This window comes from Gossypium raimondii, chromosome 8 (assembly GCF_025698545.1).
Source record: "Gossypium raimondii isolate GPD5lz chromosome 8, ASM2569854v1, whole genome shotgun sequence".
Lineage (NCBI taxonomy): Eukaryota > Viridiplantae > Streptophyta > Magnoliopsida > Malvales > Malvaceae > Gossypium > Gossypium raimondii.
The window spans coordinates 53,040,991-53,056,411 of record NC_068572.1 but is presented as its reverse complement, the minus strand read 5'-3'; the positions used below and the strand labels follow the sequence as shown (position 1 = coordinate 53,056,411).

At 29.3% G+C, this 15,421-nt stretch overlaps 1 protein-coding gene and 1 long non-coding RNA gene across 5 annotated transcripts; one reads left to right on the top strand and one right to left on the bottom strand.

Annotated features, from left to right (window-relative positions):
* The first annotated feature begins 8,990 nt into the window (after window positions 1–8,990).
* On the top strand, window positions 8,991–12,680 carry LOC105792103 (NAC domain-containing protein 7). Of its 4 annotated transcripts, XM_052634329.1 has the most exons (4): window positions 8,992–9,415; window positions 10,924–11,102; window positions 11,193–11,464; window positions 11,712–12,680. In XM_052634329.1, exons 2-4 carry the CDS (start codon window positions 10,946–10,948, stop codon window positions 12,354–12,356), a joined length of 1,074 nt encoding a protein of 357 aa, XP_052490289.1. In that variant the 5' UTR covers window positions 8,992–9,415; window positions 10,924–10,945; the 3' UTR covers window positions 12,357–12,680. The 4 variants fall into 4 exon arrangements, with proteins under 4 accessions (XP_012475958.1, XP_052490289.1, XP_052490288.1 ...); XM_012620504.2 differs by having other exon boundaries at window positions 8,991–9,415; window positions 10,924–11,464; XM_052634328.1 differs by having other exon boundaries at window positions 8,992–9,146; window positions 10,924–11,464.
* LOC105792104 (uncharacterized) lies at window positions 11,663–14,034 on the bottom strand. The gene is made up of 3 exons (XR_001133194.2): window positions 13,719–14,034; window positions 13,550–13,623; window positions 11,663–12,344 (listed from the first exon to the last, which is right to left on the bottom strand). It is a non-coding gene; the product is annotated as an uncharacterized LOC105792104 (long non-coding RNA).
* Window positions 14,035–15,421: the final 1,387 nt, after the last annotated feature.

The following is a 15,421-nucleotide window of genomic DNA, read 5'->3' as shown; positions in this document are numbered from 1 at the left end:
AACATATAAATTTCGTTAATCTGTTAATGACTAAATTAACTGAAATATTTCAGTTTGATTAATTCGATTAATACTAGTTCAGTTTAGTTAACTGATGATTAACTGCTTAAATATCCCTAAGTACCGCTAAATGTTTAATCTAGCGACGTTTCTCCTATAAATCCCACTAAATTCCACAGCTATATCTCTATTTTGCTTTAATGTGTTATAAAATGATCGACTTTACATACATAATTCTTTATCTTTGAATAAAATAATTGAATCACTTACCAAAATAATATAACTATAGATTAAATTTCATGAATAGGAAAAGATGTAGTTTAATTTGGTGGAGATTTAGCCACATCCATCATTGTGAAATTCATGGAGATGAAATTGAAATTGTTTTGCCAATTATTCCAATTCCAATTCCAATTCCACTGATCTTTTGTTCTTTAATGTGTTCTCTTACAATTATTCTGAAGGGGACTTATTAACCAATATGTAATCATTCTCCCTGTTGATTTGTTTTTAAAGTCATTCTCCTATTCTTATTTAAATATATAAATACATTTAAATAAATTATTTTGAAGGATTCTAGCAAAATTTACGTGATTTTACGTCAGTTTTAATTTTTATGCGATTAATATTTTAATAATTAAACCATTAAATTGCATGTTCAATCCATGTAAATGTTTTATGTAAAAGAATTTTAGCCATTAAATATAGATTAATATAGAAAATATTTATAGAGATATTGGATCGATTCAAAATTTACATGCATGACAAAGTAAAAATATTTTAATATATTTAACGGTTAAATCATTAAAATATTAATATATAAAAGATATGGAAGAGTATAGACCACTTTAAGTTATTTACATTTTATCTATGCTATTTTTAAGTTGGTTCTCAAATTAGTTGAGAAATTATGAAAAAAATATAAGTATGATGATTTTTATATTTCAACTAAATCCTTATTTACCTTTCATCAATTCTTTTTATTAATATATTTGTTACCTATTAATTTCCTAAAAGGCCAAAGCTAGTCAACCTTTTATTCATTTTCATGGATTACAAAAATTTAAATTTTTAAAACGTGATTCTTGCAGTTGCTTACTGAAATTGATTTATTGAAAACTATCAATTATCATATTGTATACAATATTATTATAATAAGAAATAGTATATTAGGTAATTTGAAAAAGTGCTCTCATTAAGACTATATATAAAATTAAACTAATCCCTACATTATAAGAGTGAACAAATAAGTGTGATGTATATTAAATTACTGAGTTAAGAGATTAATAATGACTATAATGTGCACGAAGTTGACTAACCAGTTTGTATTACAAGTCCATGTTTTGGATAAAGAAAGTAGTGGTTGCAATAGTTAATGTTAATTATCATAATTTATATTCTATACAGTACGTATCACAAATTTCTATATTATTCGTTATTAGCCAGGTGTATTCTTAGATTTTATTTTAATTGAGGATTAGTTGAATCATAAAATTTAGAACAAATGTCTTCTTTTCCTTGGATATTAATCTGTGACGCTAAATATCTAACAAGAAGATACTAAAACCAAACATCCTTTCTACAAATATTTCTAAGCTATTGGTATTTATATATATATATTTTATGTAAGTACCTTCATCAATAATAATAATGTGGCTCAACCATGGCATAAAATTAACCATTGATATTCACCCATCAACTTTGGTAAACTTTTAATTTATATTTTATCAAAACACATATTTTTATTTGTATATAATTTAGATAATATAAATCAATTAAATTTCATGAATTTTTAAATTTTATATAATTAATATATTATAGAAATAAATTTTAATAAATATGATCTCATATATATTTAAAAATTATAAAATTGTTTCTTTTATGACTCTTTTGGAAGTATTTGATTTGTGTCGCTTCATAATTTTTAATTGGTTGGGTGATTTAAGTAATGAAAATATTTAAATATAATTTAGGTAGTAATTTGTGACTTAGGCCAAAATATCTTCAGCTGCTAAGTTGATGTCGGCGGCGTGGACAGAGAAACAGCTGAGCAGCTTTGCGGCTCAAATCAAACCTTAGATAATAATTAATATTTCTTACATCCTTGTTCAAAATTAGTCAACTTTCCCAGCTTCTGCTTGGAAAATAATATATGTACATCAAATTTATTTCGGTCAACATACCAATTTTCGTCTACATTCCGATTATAATTTAATTTAACGCTAATCATACTTGCCACCTGAATTAAGTTTCTTAGGGAAATCTAACCCATATCCCTTGGAGTATTGGACTGCTTAACAGTCTTCGACGTTGATGTTCAAAATACTTGAGATATTTTATCAAATAATATAATCACTTCATAATGCCTAAGTTTTACTCCATACCCATTTGTTGGTATATCGGATTAGTTGTATATATTAATTAAATAAATATATGTTTAAATTCAAAATCTTGATAATTAATATTAAAATTATTTTTATTCCATGTGAATTTAAATTTGTAACAAAAGATAATATTAGAAACCTACAAACTATAAAAATAGTTTGTAATAATAATGTAAAAGGAAAACAAAATTAAATAAGTAAATTGATTTAAAAAATAAATGAAAAATATCATTTATTGTACTTTATTATAGGAATGATTTGCTAGAAACACAAATGCCCAAGCTAGACACATACAACATACAATGGGTTAATGCAAGTAGAAAAGAGGTGTTGAGAGATTAATCAGAGTTGTTGGGTTAAGAAAAATATTTTAGAGCAATGGAGAAGGGACATGGAAAGCATTTAATTAGGCATTTTTGTGAAGAGTTGCCCATTCCCATGGCAAAACGTGGGGAACCAAAATGTCCAAAACAATAATGGGTTTATACGAGCAATGATTAAAATCAGAGCCCAGCACTTGCTTTTTGTTCCCCTTATTTTGTTTCACAACACCTTTGCATTTGCAATGCCACATATACAAAAAAAAAAAAAAAGGAATTATGCTGCAACAAGCCACCAAAACAAAACGGAATAGAAATTTGTCTTTATTTTTGGCTGACATTCTTCTTCTTATCCGTACCACGCCTAATAAAATCCAATTTGAATCAAATAAAATGTATTACTTTAATGCTCTAACAACATTCTTCTTTTAATTTACACTTTAAAAAGCTCACCCTAATTAACCATTATTGTTAATATAATATAATTTAAAACTCAACCTTGCTAATACTCCCAAATTTGTAATCATTAATAAATAAAACTATGTTTTAGGGTAGCATTATAGACTTTTGCTTCACTTCGATCCATACTTTGTCCCAAACACAAAACACTCGTTATTTTATTTTTTAAGGCAATCCAGATATTTATAATTTCATTAATATATAGAATAATTATTACATTTATTGATGCGAATATGATTTAAACCATAACAGCTGATTCATCTTTTAAACATGACCAATTTCTCGGGTCAACTTATATAGTTTTTTTTTGGGTAAATAACCAATAAAAGCTCTTTTATTTTTAAAATTACCGAAATGAGCCAGATTCTAAATTAATTACCGAAATGGACCATTTTCCCTAAAAAAACGTCCACGTCAGCGCGTAGTCAGGGGTTAAAGCAGGAAAACGCTTCCTAGAGGGAGCACTTTGTGTCCACGTGGACAAAGTGTTTCCTTGAGGAAGCACTTTTCCCGTTTTTTAGGATTTAGGGTTTTTTCTGCAATTAGAGTTAGGATTTTGGGGTTTTTGAGTTTTTAGATTTTAGGATTTTAAGGAAACAATTAAATAAATAAGGGTTTAAGGTTTAGGGTTTCTTAATTAAATTAATTATAAATTTTAAAAAATTAGAAATTATTTATTAAGTCTAACTTTATTTAAATATAGTTAAATATTAATTACAATTATTATATTTTTCTCAAAATTTAAATTTAAACTTCTACAATTTAAAATATATATTAAATATTAAAATATTAAAATTTATGTTTAATTCCATTAAATAAAGTTATTAATACTTATTTATAAATCATTCACTAACAATCAATAAAATATTTACCCATGATCAAGACCTTAATTAAGGAATTATTATCCCTAAAATATTATATTATTAATATGATTGTATTATATTAAATTTCATGTATTTTTGCATATTATATTTTTAATTTATTATAAATTTAAAATTACAACAAAAGATAAATTTAATATATATATATATATATATATATATATATATATATATATATATAAACTTTTAACTCTTTTTCTGTTTTTCATAAAAAACTCTTTTTCTATTTTAAAATTTGAAAATACAAAAATTCATTATATATATTATTTTTAATTTATTATTAAAAATTCTTTTAATAAATTTAATTTTTACTAAAACATTTAATTTTATTAGTTTATTTTTTAGAAGAGTTTAAAATATATAACGAATAACAACTGGTTTTATTTGATTTTTCTTAAAACCCTAAATACTAAACCCCAATCTAATTTTTTTAATTTATAAATAATTTACTCAAGTAACCCTAAACCCTAATTTTTTATTTTTCCTTAAAACCCTAAACACTAAACCCCAATCTAATTCTTTTAAAAATTTATAATTAATTTACTCAAGTAACCCTAAACCCTAATTTATTTAATTTTTCCTTAAAACCCTAAACACTAAACCCTAATCTAATTTTTAAAATTTATAATTAATTTAATTAAGAAACCCTAAACCCTTATTTATTTAATTTTTCCTTAAAACCCTAAAATCTAAAAACTCAAAAACCCTAAAACCCTAACTCTAATTGCAAAAAACCCTAAATCCTAAAAAACAGGGGAAGTGCTTCCTCAAGGAAGCATTTTTTGTCCACGTGGACAAAGCGCTTCCTTAAGGAAGCGTTTTCCTGCTTTATCCCCTGACAACGCGCTGTTGTGGATGCGTTTTTGGGGGAAATGGTCCATTTCGGTAGTTAATTCAGAACCTGGACTATTTCAGTAATTTTAAAAATAAAGGGGTTTTTATTGGTTATTTGCCTTTTTTTTATTATTACTAATGTTATGCCCATTAAAAAAATTGGTTAGTTGGAATTTTCCTAGTAGGATTATCAACCTACCATTTATAAAAAGAAATGAAAATAAGCTATAGAGGCCCACAAGCGATCACAGACTGAACTTTATCCCCCACCCCATATCATTCTGCATTCTGGTTCCACTCTCCACTATTTCTACTAAATATATATACCACAGCTTTATAATTTTCTTATGCAAAGGAAATTCTGAATCATACTGCAATTATAAAGATAGATGAGAATGTTACATTACATGACATTTCCAAATTTGATTGAGTCTGGATCATTATTCTATAACTTAATTTCGTATATACGAAAATGATCCAATAAATATATATATATTTTACCCTTCAAGTTGCAACAAAATATATTCTAAACTTTATCAAATCGTTTTAGTGTTGTTGAGGGAGAATATTTGGTTTCGAGTGTCTTACTTTCGTAACTGTTTATTGTTTTTATGTTAGAGTTTTATCTTTCATATTTTAAGAAGAGTCTAAAGGGTTTATAGAAATAACAAATATATTGATTAGTAAAGTCTTGACTTACAAACTTGCAAGAGAAGTGTAGGTATTGTGTGAAATATTATTTATTCATATTGTACTTACGAGAGTTTAAACCACCAACCAAGGCATTAAAGCCTTACCTCTACAATCATGATACCATTTGACTAGACTCTCTTCGAAGTACGAGAGAGGGGATAATATCTTCCGTTGAGAGAATGAGACATTCCAAAGAAGATCCTCACCCTCAACAAGTATTTAAAACTTCATTTGGAATAGACTTTTCAACTTGAGATCAAATAGATATAATCTTTTAATCATTTAATAAAATTTAAGGATAGTTTTAGACATGATATGGCAAAAATCTTTAACTAAAATAAAAAAATATAGACAAAATTCAAATATAGTTTATACAAGATAAAATTTAAACTTAGATGTTAAATCTTAACATTCCAACTAAAATCAACAATAATATTTTTTATAATCTTCCAAGTATAATTAGATATTCTATAAGGATCTTACAAGCAATGAAATTAGTTGATATTTATGATGCCATGAAATTATCGTATACTATCATTAAAAAAATCAATTCACTTGAAATATACTGATATCTTGATTTTTATTTTCATTTCACCATCACGAATGCTGATTTTATAATCCTAAGCAAATTCAAAAATTAGAGAAGATTTATAAGCAATTAGAAGAGAAGTTTATGATATTAGAAATTTAATTTTTATGCTTTCAATAAAAATATGTCGCTTATTTTTTAAAAATAATTTCTAATTTATATCATACATTTTCTAATACTAGATCAAATATCCTCAATAATATTTTAATCCTAGTATTGATTAATTAAATAATATTAAAAATAATAATAGTAACACAAAGTTTATGGTTTTCTATTTAATTGGATTTATGGTGTGATGGGTTAGAATTTAGAATTTTATGATTTATGATTTATGATTTTAGGAAAAAGTTAGATTAGGATTTAGGGTTTAAAGAAGTCTAAGATTTCAAGGTATACAACTTTGGTTTTAGAATTTTATAAAAAAATAGTTTTATTAATTTTAGAGTTAAAATAGTAATAAGAGTTAATTTTATGTTTCTTGATATATTATAGGGTAAATTGTTAAAATAGTCATTTTGTTTACATTAGGTTACATTTTAGTCACTTATGTTTGAAATTTTACGTTTTAGTCACACATTATCACGTTGTAGTATTTTAGTCACTGAGTTGTTAATTGCCGTTAACGGTGTAACAGTAAGCTGATGTGGTATGTTAAATCATCATTTCAAACAAAAAAAATTAGGTTAATTTATACAATCGATCCCCATATTTTTTTCATTTTAAGCAATTTAATTTTTTTCTTTTATGTTCTTTTAACTTTTTTTTTCTTTTTTTTCTATTCTCTTCTGCTTTTCCCTCTGTTTTCTTCCCTTCTCCATTTCTTTTAACTTAGTTTTTCTATGTTTACCATTTGTTAAAATTAGTCCCTATACTTTTATTTTTTTAACAATTTAATTTTTTAGATTGAGGCAAGCTTGTGGACTAGTTTTAACAAATAGAAAGCATAGAAAAACTACGTTAAATGAAATGGAGAAGGGAGGAAAACAGAGGGAGAAGCAAAAGATAATGGAAAAAAAAAGAAAGTTAAAAGAACATAAAACTAAAAAAATTAAATTGCTCAAAATGAAAAATAATATAGGAACTAAAATTTTCGTTTGAAATGATGATTTAACATACCATGTCAGCTTACCGTTACAATGTTAACGGTAATTAACGGCTTAGTAACTAAAATGTTACGACACGATAACGTATGTGACTAAAACGTAACATTTCAAACATAAATGATTAAAATGTAACCTAAAACAAACAAAAGTGATTATTTTGATCATTTATCTTATCTTATATTATTCAAGCACTAAAAAAATATGATAGGACATGTTATTAAATATCTTAAAAAAGTGACTTTTTAAAATCATTTAATCCAAGTTAAACTCTATTACTAAATACTCTTTTCAAATTGCTTATCTATTTAAAAAAAATCTATTACATTTAAATTTAAATATTTATTAATATGATTTGATATACATTTATTAATTATTTTATTCAAATCCACTAAATTTATCAAATCAATAATATAATTAGACCTATTTATGGGGCGGGTTATTGTCCATATTCGAAGGGCTACGTAAAAATTGGGAGTGTTTAGGCGAAAATATTAAGCCCAAAAAATTAGGCTCATTTAAATTGTGGGTCGAGCTTGGGCTTGAACATTCAAAGCTTGACCCGACTTGTTTTTAAAGTTTGTAATGTTTTATATTATGTTATTTTTATATATTGTGAAATTAATAATACATAAAAAAATATAGTAATCTTTAATACTAATATAATGTAAACATAAAAATTGTAAAGATGACTATATAAAATTTTAATAAATAAAAATATATAAAATTATTAAATATCAAATTAAAATAATATAAATATATATTTTTTAAAAAATTAAAAATAATACGGGTGAGCTTTAAAAGAGTTTGGGTCAATCAATTACAAGAATGGACAAACTTAGATAAAAATTTAAAACTTATATTTCGAATCGAACCAAATTTAAAGAAATATAAAATATATTTGTATCGTGCTTAGGCCTGACGCAACCCTTCAAATAAGAATAAAAGCCGTCCTTGCACTATATTAAGCATGTAATTGATCCTATATATTCTAGAAGGCTAATATTTCTTAGTCTAATATCCCGAGGTGTATAGGAGAATACAAGAGTACAATAATAGTCAGTAAAAGAATGAGTGATGAGTGATGAGTGATGAGTGATGAGTGATGAGCACCACCAAAAATATAATCGATCAATATTTTTTTGTAGCTTTTATTTATGAATAAGAAAATGCAATAGTTTGTAGGAAAGAAAATATATTTTCCTTTAAAATTATGAGAGTTACAAAAAGGAAGGAAGAGAGTGGTGATCGTGTCTGTAATTAAAAGAGAAAAAATGATCGTTGTTAGATCTGTTTTATGATATTTTTGTAAAGCAAATTAAAACACAAGTTCTGCTCTGGTCTTTATCAGTAGCTGGTGGGTGCCATTGGAGGTTGCCGCTTCCTTCTCTAATTCTATTACCAATCTTCCGCCTCCCTTTTCTCCCGCAAAGCTTTTTTACCAATCAAGCCCCTTGATTGATGATATTATAAATATTTATGAATTGAGGAGTTAATCTCTTCATTTACTTCTACTTTGTAAAATTTTACAACTCAATCCAATGAAATCGTTAATCCGCTTAACAATTTATTAATAATTCAATTTCACGTATTTATCAACAATGATATTAATTTAGAATAATTCAAATAGGATAAAATTTAGAATTAGACAGAGGGAATATATTTGAGAGGGATAGATTATTGGGGCATGTGTGTTTCATACCACTATTCATATTCATAATTCCCCTTACCCCTTCTTATTTAATCTCTTCCCATTCGTCTCCTCGACTACCATTTCCTTATGCCCTTTTTCTTTCCCATTTCCTTCGTTGGGATCTGATCTTCCTCTTCCCCTTCCGACAACTTGTGGGTAGCTTCCTTATTCTACAAAGAGATAGGGGTTGGAGGTGTTTCTCAGTTCAATTCCCAAGGCTTATAACTTTTTCATTACACCCACTACTTTCTTGCTTTTCTGTCTTTGGGTGCGTTCTTTTGTCTGGTTCATATATTGTAGCCTTGTAAAAGTTACAAAAAAGTTCTCGTAAAGTTAATTTCTTAGCTTTAACAACCACACGATGCTGGTCTTCCGTCAGATCTCTGAGGATTAGCCAGTTTTGAGTTGGTTTAGGGTATTGGGGGGGTGCTGTACACACAATATTAGCAAGCTTGTGTCATCGTGAGCTTCTCTTCCTCTTTCGTCCTTTGTTGTTTCCTTTTTAGTTTATCTAGAAAAGAGTGGAAGTTACTTTTGGTATATAAGCTAAGCAAGCAATGAAATTATATAAGATATGATGTGTTTCACTATTTCATTCACCCCTTCTTCAAGATTTGCCTTTTAGCTCAAGTGGCTTCAGTTCGATCTCGATGATATTTTTTTGTTTCCCTTGTATAAACTTGTTTCATAGATCCCTAGTCTGTTTATTGCTGATATTTTATGCTTTTGATTTTTGTTCATCATATTTCCTAGGTTTTTCAAGTTATGTTTCTTTTTCTTCTCTCCAGCATAGAGAACTGTCACCTTTTCTTTCTAAATTATAACCTATAGAATAAATCCTGTTTCTCTATATCGCATGTAAATGTATGCAGTTTTCAGATGGTTGAGTTCAGATCTCACTTCATATAAATTAGATGATAGCTTAAAACTCATTTTTCAGATTTTATGGGGGATCTGCTCAAGTTCTTTATGTATCTTAAGCATATGGTTGTATGAGTGGAGAAAGCCTCAATTCATTGTTTGTCTACTCTCCATTTATTTACATATAGCTGAAATACAATAATATTTTAGTTCTATTTTGCCCATTTTGTTACTTAATGATATTAGTTAAAACTCATAAGTAAATGGCCTTAGTGATGAAAGTATTTCTTGTTCTCAATTTCTCATCTTTACGAGAGTTTATCCCTAGTATAATTCTTTACCAGCTAACCCAGTTGGGACCAAAAATAACCAACCATCCCAAGATTAGTTACAAGTTTGAAACCTAGAGCTAATTACCCTAAATTGTATACGAAAAATAAGAAGATTGGATTAATAACTTAAAAGCATCATTGTTATACTCCTTTTTTATCATTAGGAAAAGAAGGAATGATAGGACCCGTATCCATGTTATCTGAGTGTTCCAAACAAGTCTTGGCATCTTTGTTATACTCTTAAAGAGGCTATTTATCACCTAAAGCCTCGATCTGTCAGTAATTTAAGATAAAATTACTATTTTATTCTAAGTATGCATAACTGCATATGGGATAGATTTCACCTTTTTTTGGTAGCATAGGGAACAGCATGAAAATTTTGTAGGCAACTTTAAGGTATGGTACTGAAACTCTAAATATATTGTGCATTGAAAAGGTTAAGCATAAGAAATGATAGCTCTTTCCATCTGACAAAACTTGTCTTAGAAGTACATACAAGTTAATCATTATTGGCTACAGTGAACAATTTTTGTTGTTCTTGTTATTATTTCTTGTTAATTCGTTGGTTGAACAGAACTCTTGTTGGGTACCAATTTCTTCTTGAATGCTAGACGTTATTCAAATAAACTCATGCTCAAAGATCTTCATATTCATACCATAATTTGCATGTGTTTGGACCATATCTGATATCTGCATGTGTTTCTGTAGAATTTAGTTCCACAATTGTATGAACACACATATATTGCTGAAATATTATAGTGCGCCGTGGTAATGCAGGTTTGATCGATCTTGGAACAACATGAATAGCTTTTCACACGTTCCCCCAGGATTTAGGTTCCATCCTACAGATGAAGAACTCGTTGATTACTACCTTAGAAAAAAGGTTGCTTCGAAGATAGATTTTGATGTCATCAAAGATGTTGATCTTTATAATATCGAACCATGGGACCTGCAAGGTATAGTAGTATTTCCCATTTTCACACATCATATAAAAGAACAACAATCTGAGGCAGCTAATTCATATTGGTTGGTCTGGATGTATATAGAATTGTGCAGAATAGGAACTGAAGACCAGAATGAATGGTACTTCTTTAGCCACAAGGATAAAAAGTATCCAACAGGCACTCGCACTAATAGAGCAACAAAATTAGGGTTCTGGAAAGCTACTGGAAGAGACAAACCTATTTACTCCAGGCAGAGCCTTATTGGCATGAGGAAAACCCTAGTTTTTTACAAAGGAAGAGCACCCAATGGACAAAAATCCGATTGGATCATGCATGAGTATCGACTAGAAACAAATGAAAATGGAACTCCTCAGGTTATTATTCTACATATATACATGTGTATATTCACTGTTTTATCTAAGGAATTAGAAAGGTTTCTGTTTACATAATTTTTATCTTATAATATTTTTCTGTGTTCAGACACATTTGATGATGAGCTTCCATTTGTGCACATTTTCAATATATACAAATAAATATATAAGCATGCAGGCATATGCAATCTCCTTCATGTCTTTAGTTTTAATAGTTATGATTAATTTGTTATCTTTGTTATTCCACCAGGAAGAAGGGTGGGTGATTTGTAGGGTGTTCAAGAAGCGAATGACAACGGTGCGAAAAATGGGTGAATACGAATCTTCATGTTGGTACGATGGCCAGGTCTCATTCATGCAGGAACTCGACTCCCCAAGGCGAATTCCTCAGCCTTATGCATCATACTATCACCGTTATCCCTGCAAGCCTGAGCTTAAGTTGCAATATAATTCGCCTCATGACCCTACCTTTCAGCTCCCTCAGCTGGAAAATCCCAATGTTCAACAATATTCTGCTGCAAGTTTAAGCTGCAACTCAGTTCTTCCTGACGGTAACTACGATGGGAAAACTGGAAGCACTTTGCAGTCCTCAACCCTCACACAAGAAGAGCACATGCACCCAACGCATCAGCAAAATCTCAAGTCTTTCTATGACAGCACTACTGAACAAGCAGTGGATCAAGTGACAGATTGGCGAGTTCTTGACAAGTTTGTTGCCTCTCAGCTCAGCCATGAGGAAGCTTCAAAGGAAAGCAACTACTGCAATGCAGACACCAGCTTTTATGTGGCTGCACAAATGAATTTAGCGTCCAATGAATCCAAAAGGCCAGAAATTGCTCATCAGGAATATGCCTCCACATCCACTTCGAGTTGTCAAATTGATCTGTGGAAGTGAAACCATATTCCAGCAATTAGAGCATATATACTAATTAATTATAGGTAGCAAACTTATAAGAAAAGAAGTCTTTAATCCAGGTTGCTGTACATAATAAAACTATAATGGTATTTCATTAGCTATGGGACTGCTGGTGCCTTTAATATGTATTGATTTATACTAGGCATATGCAGATATTATTAGATTGAACATCATGCAAGTTCAATAAACTAGTACTTTTAGATGATGGACTTTGGTCGAGCGCCCTTTTGGGATTGACTAGACCTAATATCGAATGTATTACGCAGCTTTAATATATAAATATATGAAGGGTTTCTTACTGTATTCTATCTTCTTCTTAGATCATATATGTTTACAAGTTGGTAATGCTTCCGCAAATATTGCAACTTTCATTTATGCTTTTATGGTTTACTTTTCACTTCAGTAAGTTAATCAATTCAATCCTCTTTGATAATAATAATAAAAAAAGTTTGACACTCACTATGCATCTCAAGCTAAATGAGACCTTATCTTAAGTTCATTTCTTAGCATTGTAGTATTTAACTAAATATACGTGCAATGACGATAAGCTTAATGCCAGCAGTTCAGAGAGTTATTAAAATTGAAAAAAAAATGGCATGCTAGTAGCTATATCAGTCCTACAGGCAATGTTTGTGGTGGTTGACTCAGCTTGTGCACAGTGTATGCAGGTTCTTGAAGTTGAGTGTTTTGGAGTTTGGTCCTGTCTTTGATGTGGTCTTGTTATAATTGTGATAGTATGCGTACGTTTTCTTCTGAAGGCTGATGGGTGTAAACAAAAGTATTATCCTTCTTGTTTCTAATATAATAGTTTTAATTGCTGAGCAGAAGTACTTGATGCTGAATTAAAAAACTGTATATGTTGAGCTATAATGATAATGAAAGCGTGGCACAAAGCAATATAATGGTCATACACTACCAAATCTGAGATAAGAGAGGATGCATGTGTATTTTAATGGAAAAGTTGTTGTTACTTCCCAGATTTTAACAAATAATCAATTTAGATGCTAATATTTATTCAGCCTTTCTTTATTCACATTTTTTTGGCTAAAAGTTTATGGAGAAATACAAATAGATTGAATTAAGTTTTTCTTTCATGTTGCACCCAGAAAGGGAAAAAAAATCATAATTGGAATAATCTTTACTAGCAGGATACCTTAGGTGTAGCTACATACCTGTTCAAGAAGATGGAATAAGACGGAGGCAAGAAGTTGTATCTCCTTCAGATTTGCAGACTCTTTAGATCTTTCTGCAAAAAGTTGGACGTGAAAATATGAGATAGGGAATCATATATAGGAAACTGCAGACCCATATATATGTATAAAGTATAGAGACTGGAAATACCATGAAGAGTTGAAGACAGCATAAGACAAAATATATTTGACATGGAAAACGTCATTAAACTTGTGGCGGAACAGTGATGGATCTCTGCTGCTAAGGCCTTGACGATGACTTCCCAGGGTTTCAACACTTGAAGGAGAAAGCATAGTTGGAAGAAAAGTACGGGAGAGGGTGACGGCAATTGTCCGCTGACCACATGAACTTACCAGCTTGGTTTAAATACCTCAAGTAATGGAAACAAGCTTTTAGGCATCTATAATAATGGGATAATAGGACAAACCGGCAAGAAAAGCAGTACAATACCTGGGTTGTTATTCACTTGGACAACATCCTTTTACTTAGGTTGAAGTCAAGCCTGAAAATCCCTTTAAAGCAATGAAAATTTTCCAAGGGACACAATCATTGGGCGTGTCTCATGGACTCATAATGAAACACTTCTAACCTGTAGGTAGGCATGCTTAGCCCAAGGGTTCCTCGTTGGAAAGTAGCAGCATGAATGATAAGAAGTGCTTCTTTTTCTGACTAAGTTTGACGTGAAATTTTAGTCTTTTCTCCTTGGGGTTTTTATTTGCAGTGCCCTTTCATGGCTTCCTCTCTAAATTTGTTCACATGTAAAGAATTAATCATCCATTTTCTCTGAACCAAATGTAAATATGAGAGAGAGAGGCTACCATAGTCCGTAGCAAGGAAGCCATGGGCACATTGATGTTTTTAGGTGTGACTGAATAATTAGGAGTCAATAAAAATGTTGTTTGAAGACTAAGTAAGATAACATCATTGAGCATGTGAAACAAAAACTCCATGTGAGGCACTATTATTAGTCTCCCAAATCCCAAGCCTCCACACTTCCCGGAGTCTGGGCTTGTACTTAAATCTCTTTTTTATGTCTCAATTAGCCTTTTATCTCTTTAGGAATTTGCTAATATATTGTAAGAATAAAAAATGTTTCAAAAACCTCCAAGCACTAAGGATTTTCTTTCTAATTTCAAGCTCTTGGACCATACTGTCTGAAATTCCCTTGCTTTATTGAGCTGGCAAGCTCATAAATTGAATAAGTTTTTAAGCCTGTTTAGCTTTGCAATTCAGCTAAATCATTTTATTTTACTTTGACTAATTATTTACCGGAATAATTGAACTTCTGGGCGCAATTGTACTTGTTTAGATCATAATAAACTAGAGGATTAAATTGAAGTCAACTGAATTTAGTTTTAATTTTTTTTTAAATTTGTTTACTAATGGTGTAGTAAAATTATGCTAGTTTACATCTTCAGCATTTTGATTCATTAGTCATGCATGTGTCAATGTTGCTAGTTACAACCTGGACCAAATGCAATTTACCATTTAACATATTTTGACTCAATTATTTTGATTATTTTAACCATCTTTTCAAAAATATTGAGTAACAATTTTAAAATTATGATTGATGAATATATTCTGTCAAGCAAGATTGTTTCCGAGAAGTTCTAGTATAATTTACTTATCTTATTTACAGAGATTTAGATTCATAAAAGTTTAATTTGTGAATGTCTCCTTTTATTTAACGCCATCTCAAATGTTTAATTGGGTGAAACTTTGGTGGTATATTTCAATTATACTAGTTTGGTTTTCAAGTCTACAACTCTCAATATATTGAAGATTTTTTACTGTTTTATTTACAATTTAAAAAGTGCACTAATTTGTTTAATAGAGGAATTTGTTTTGGGTTC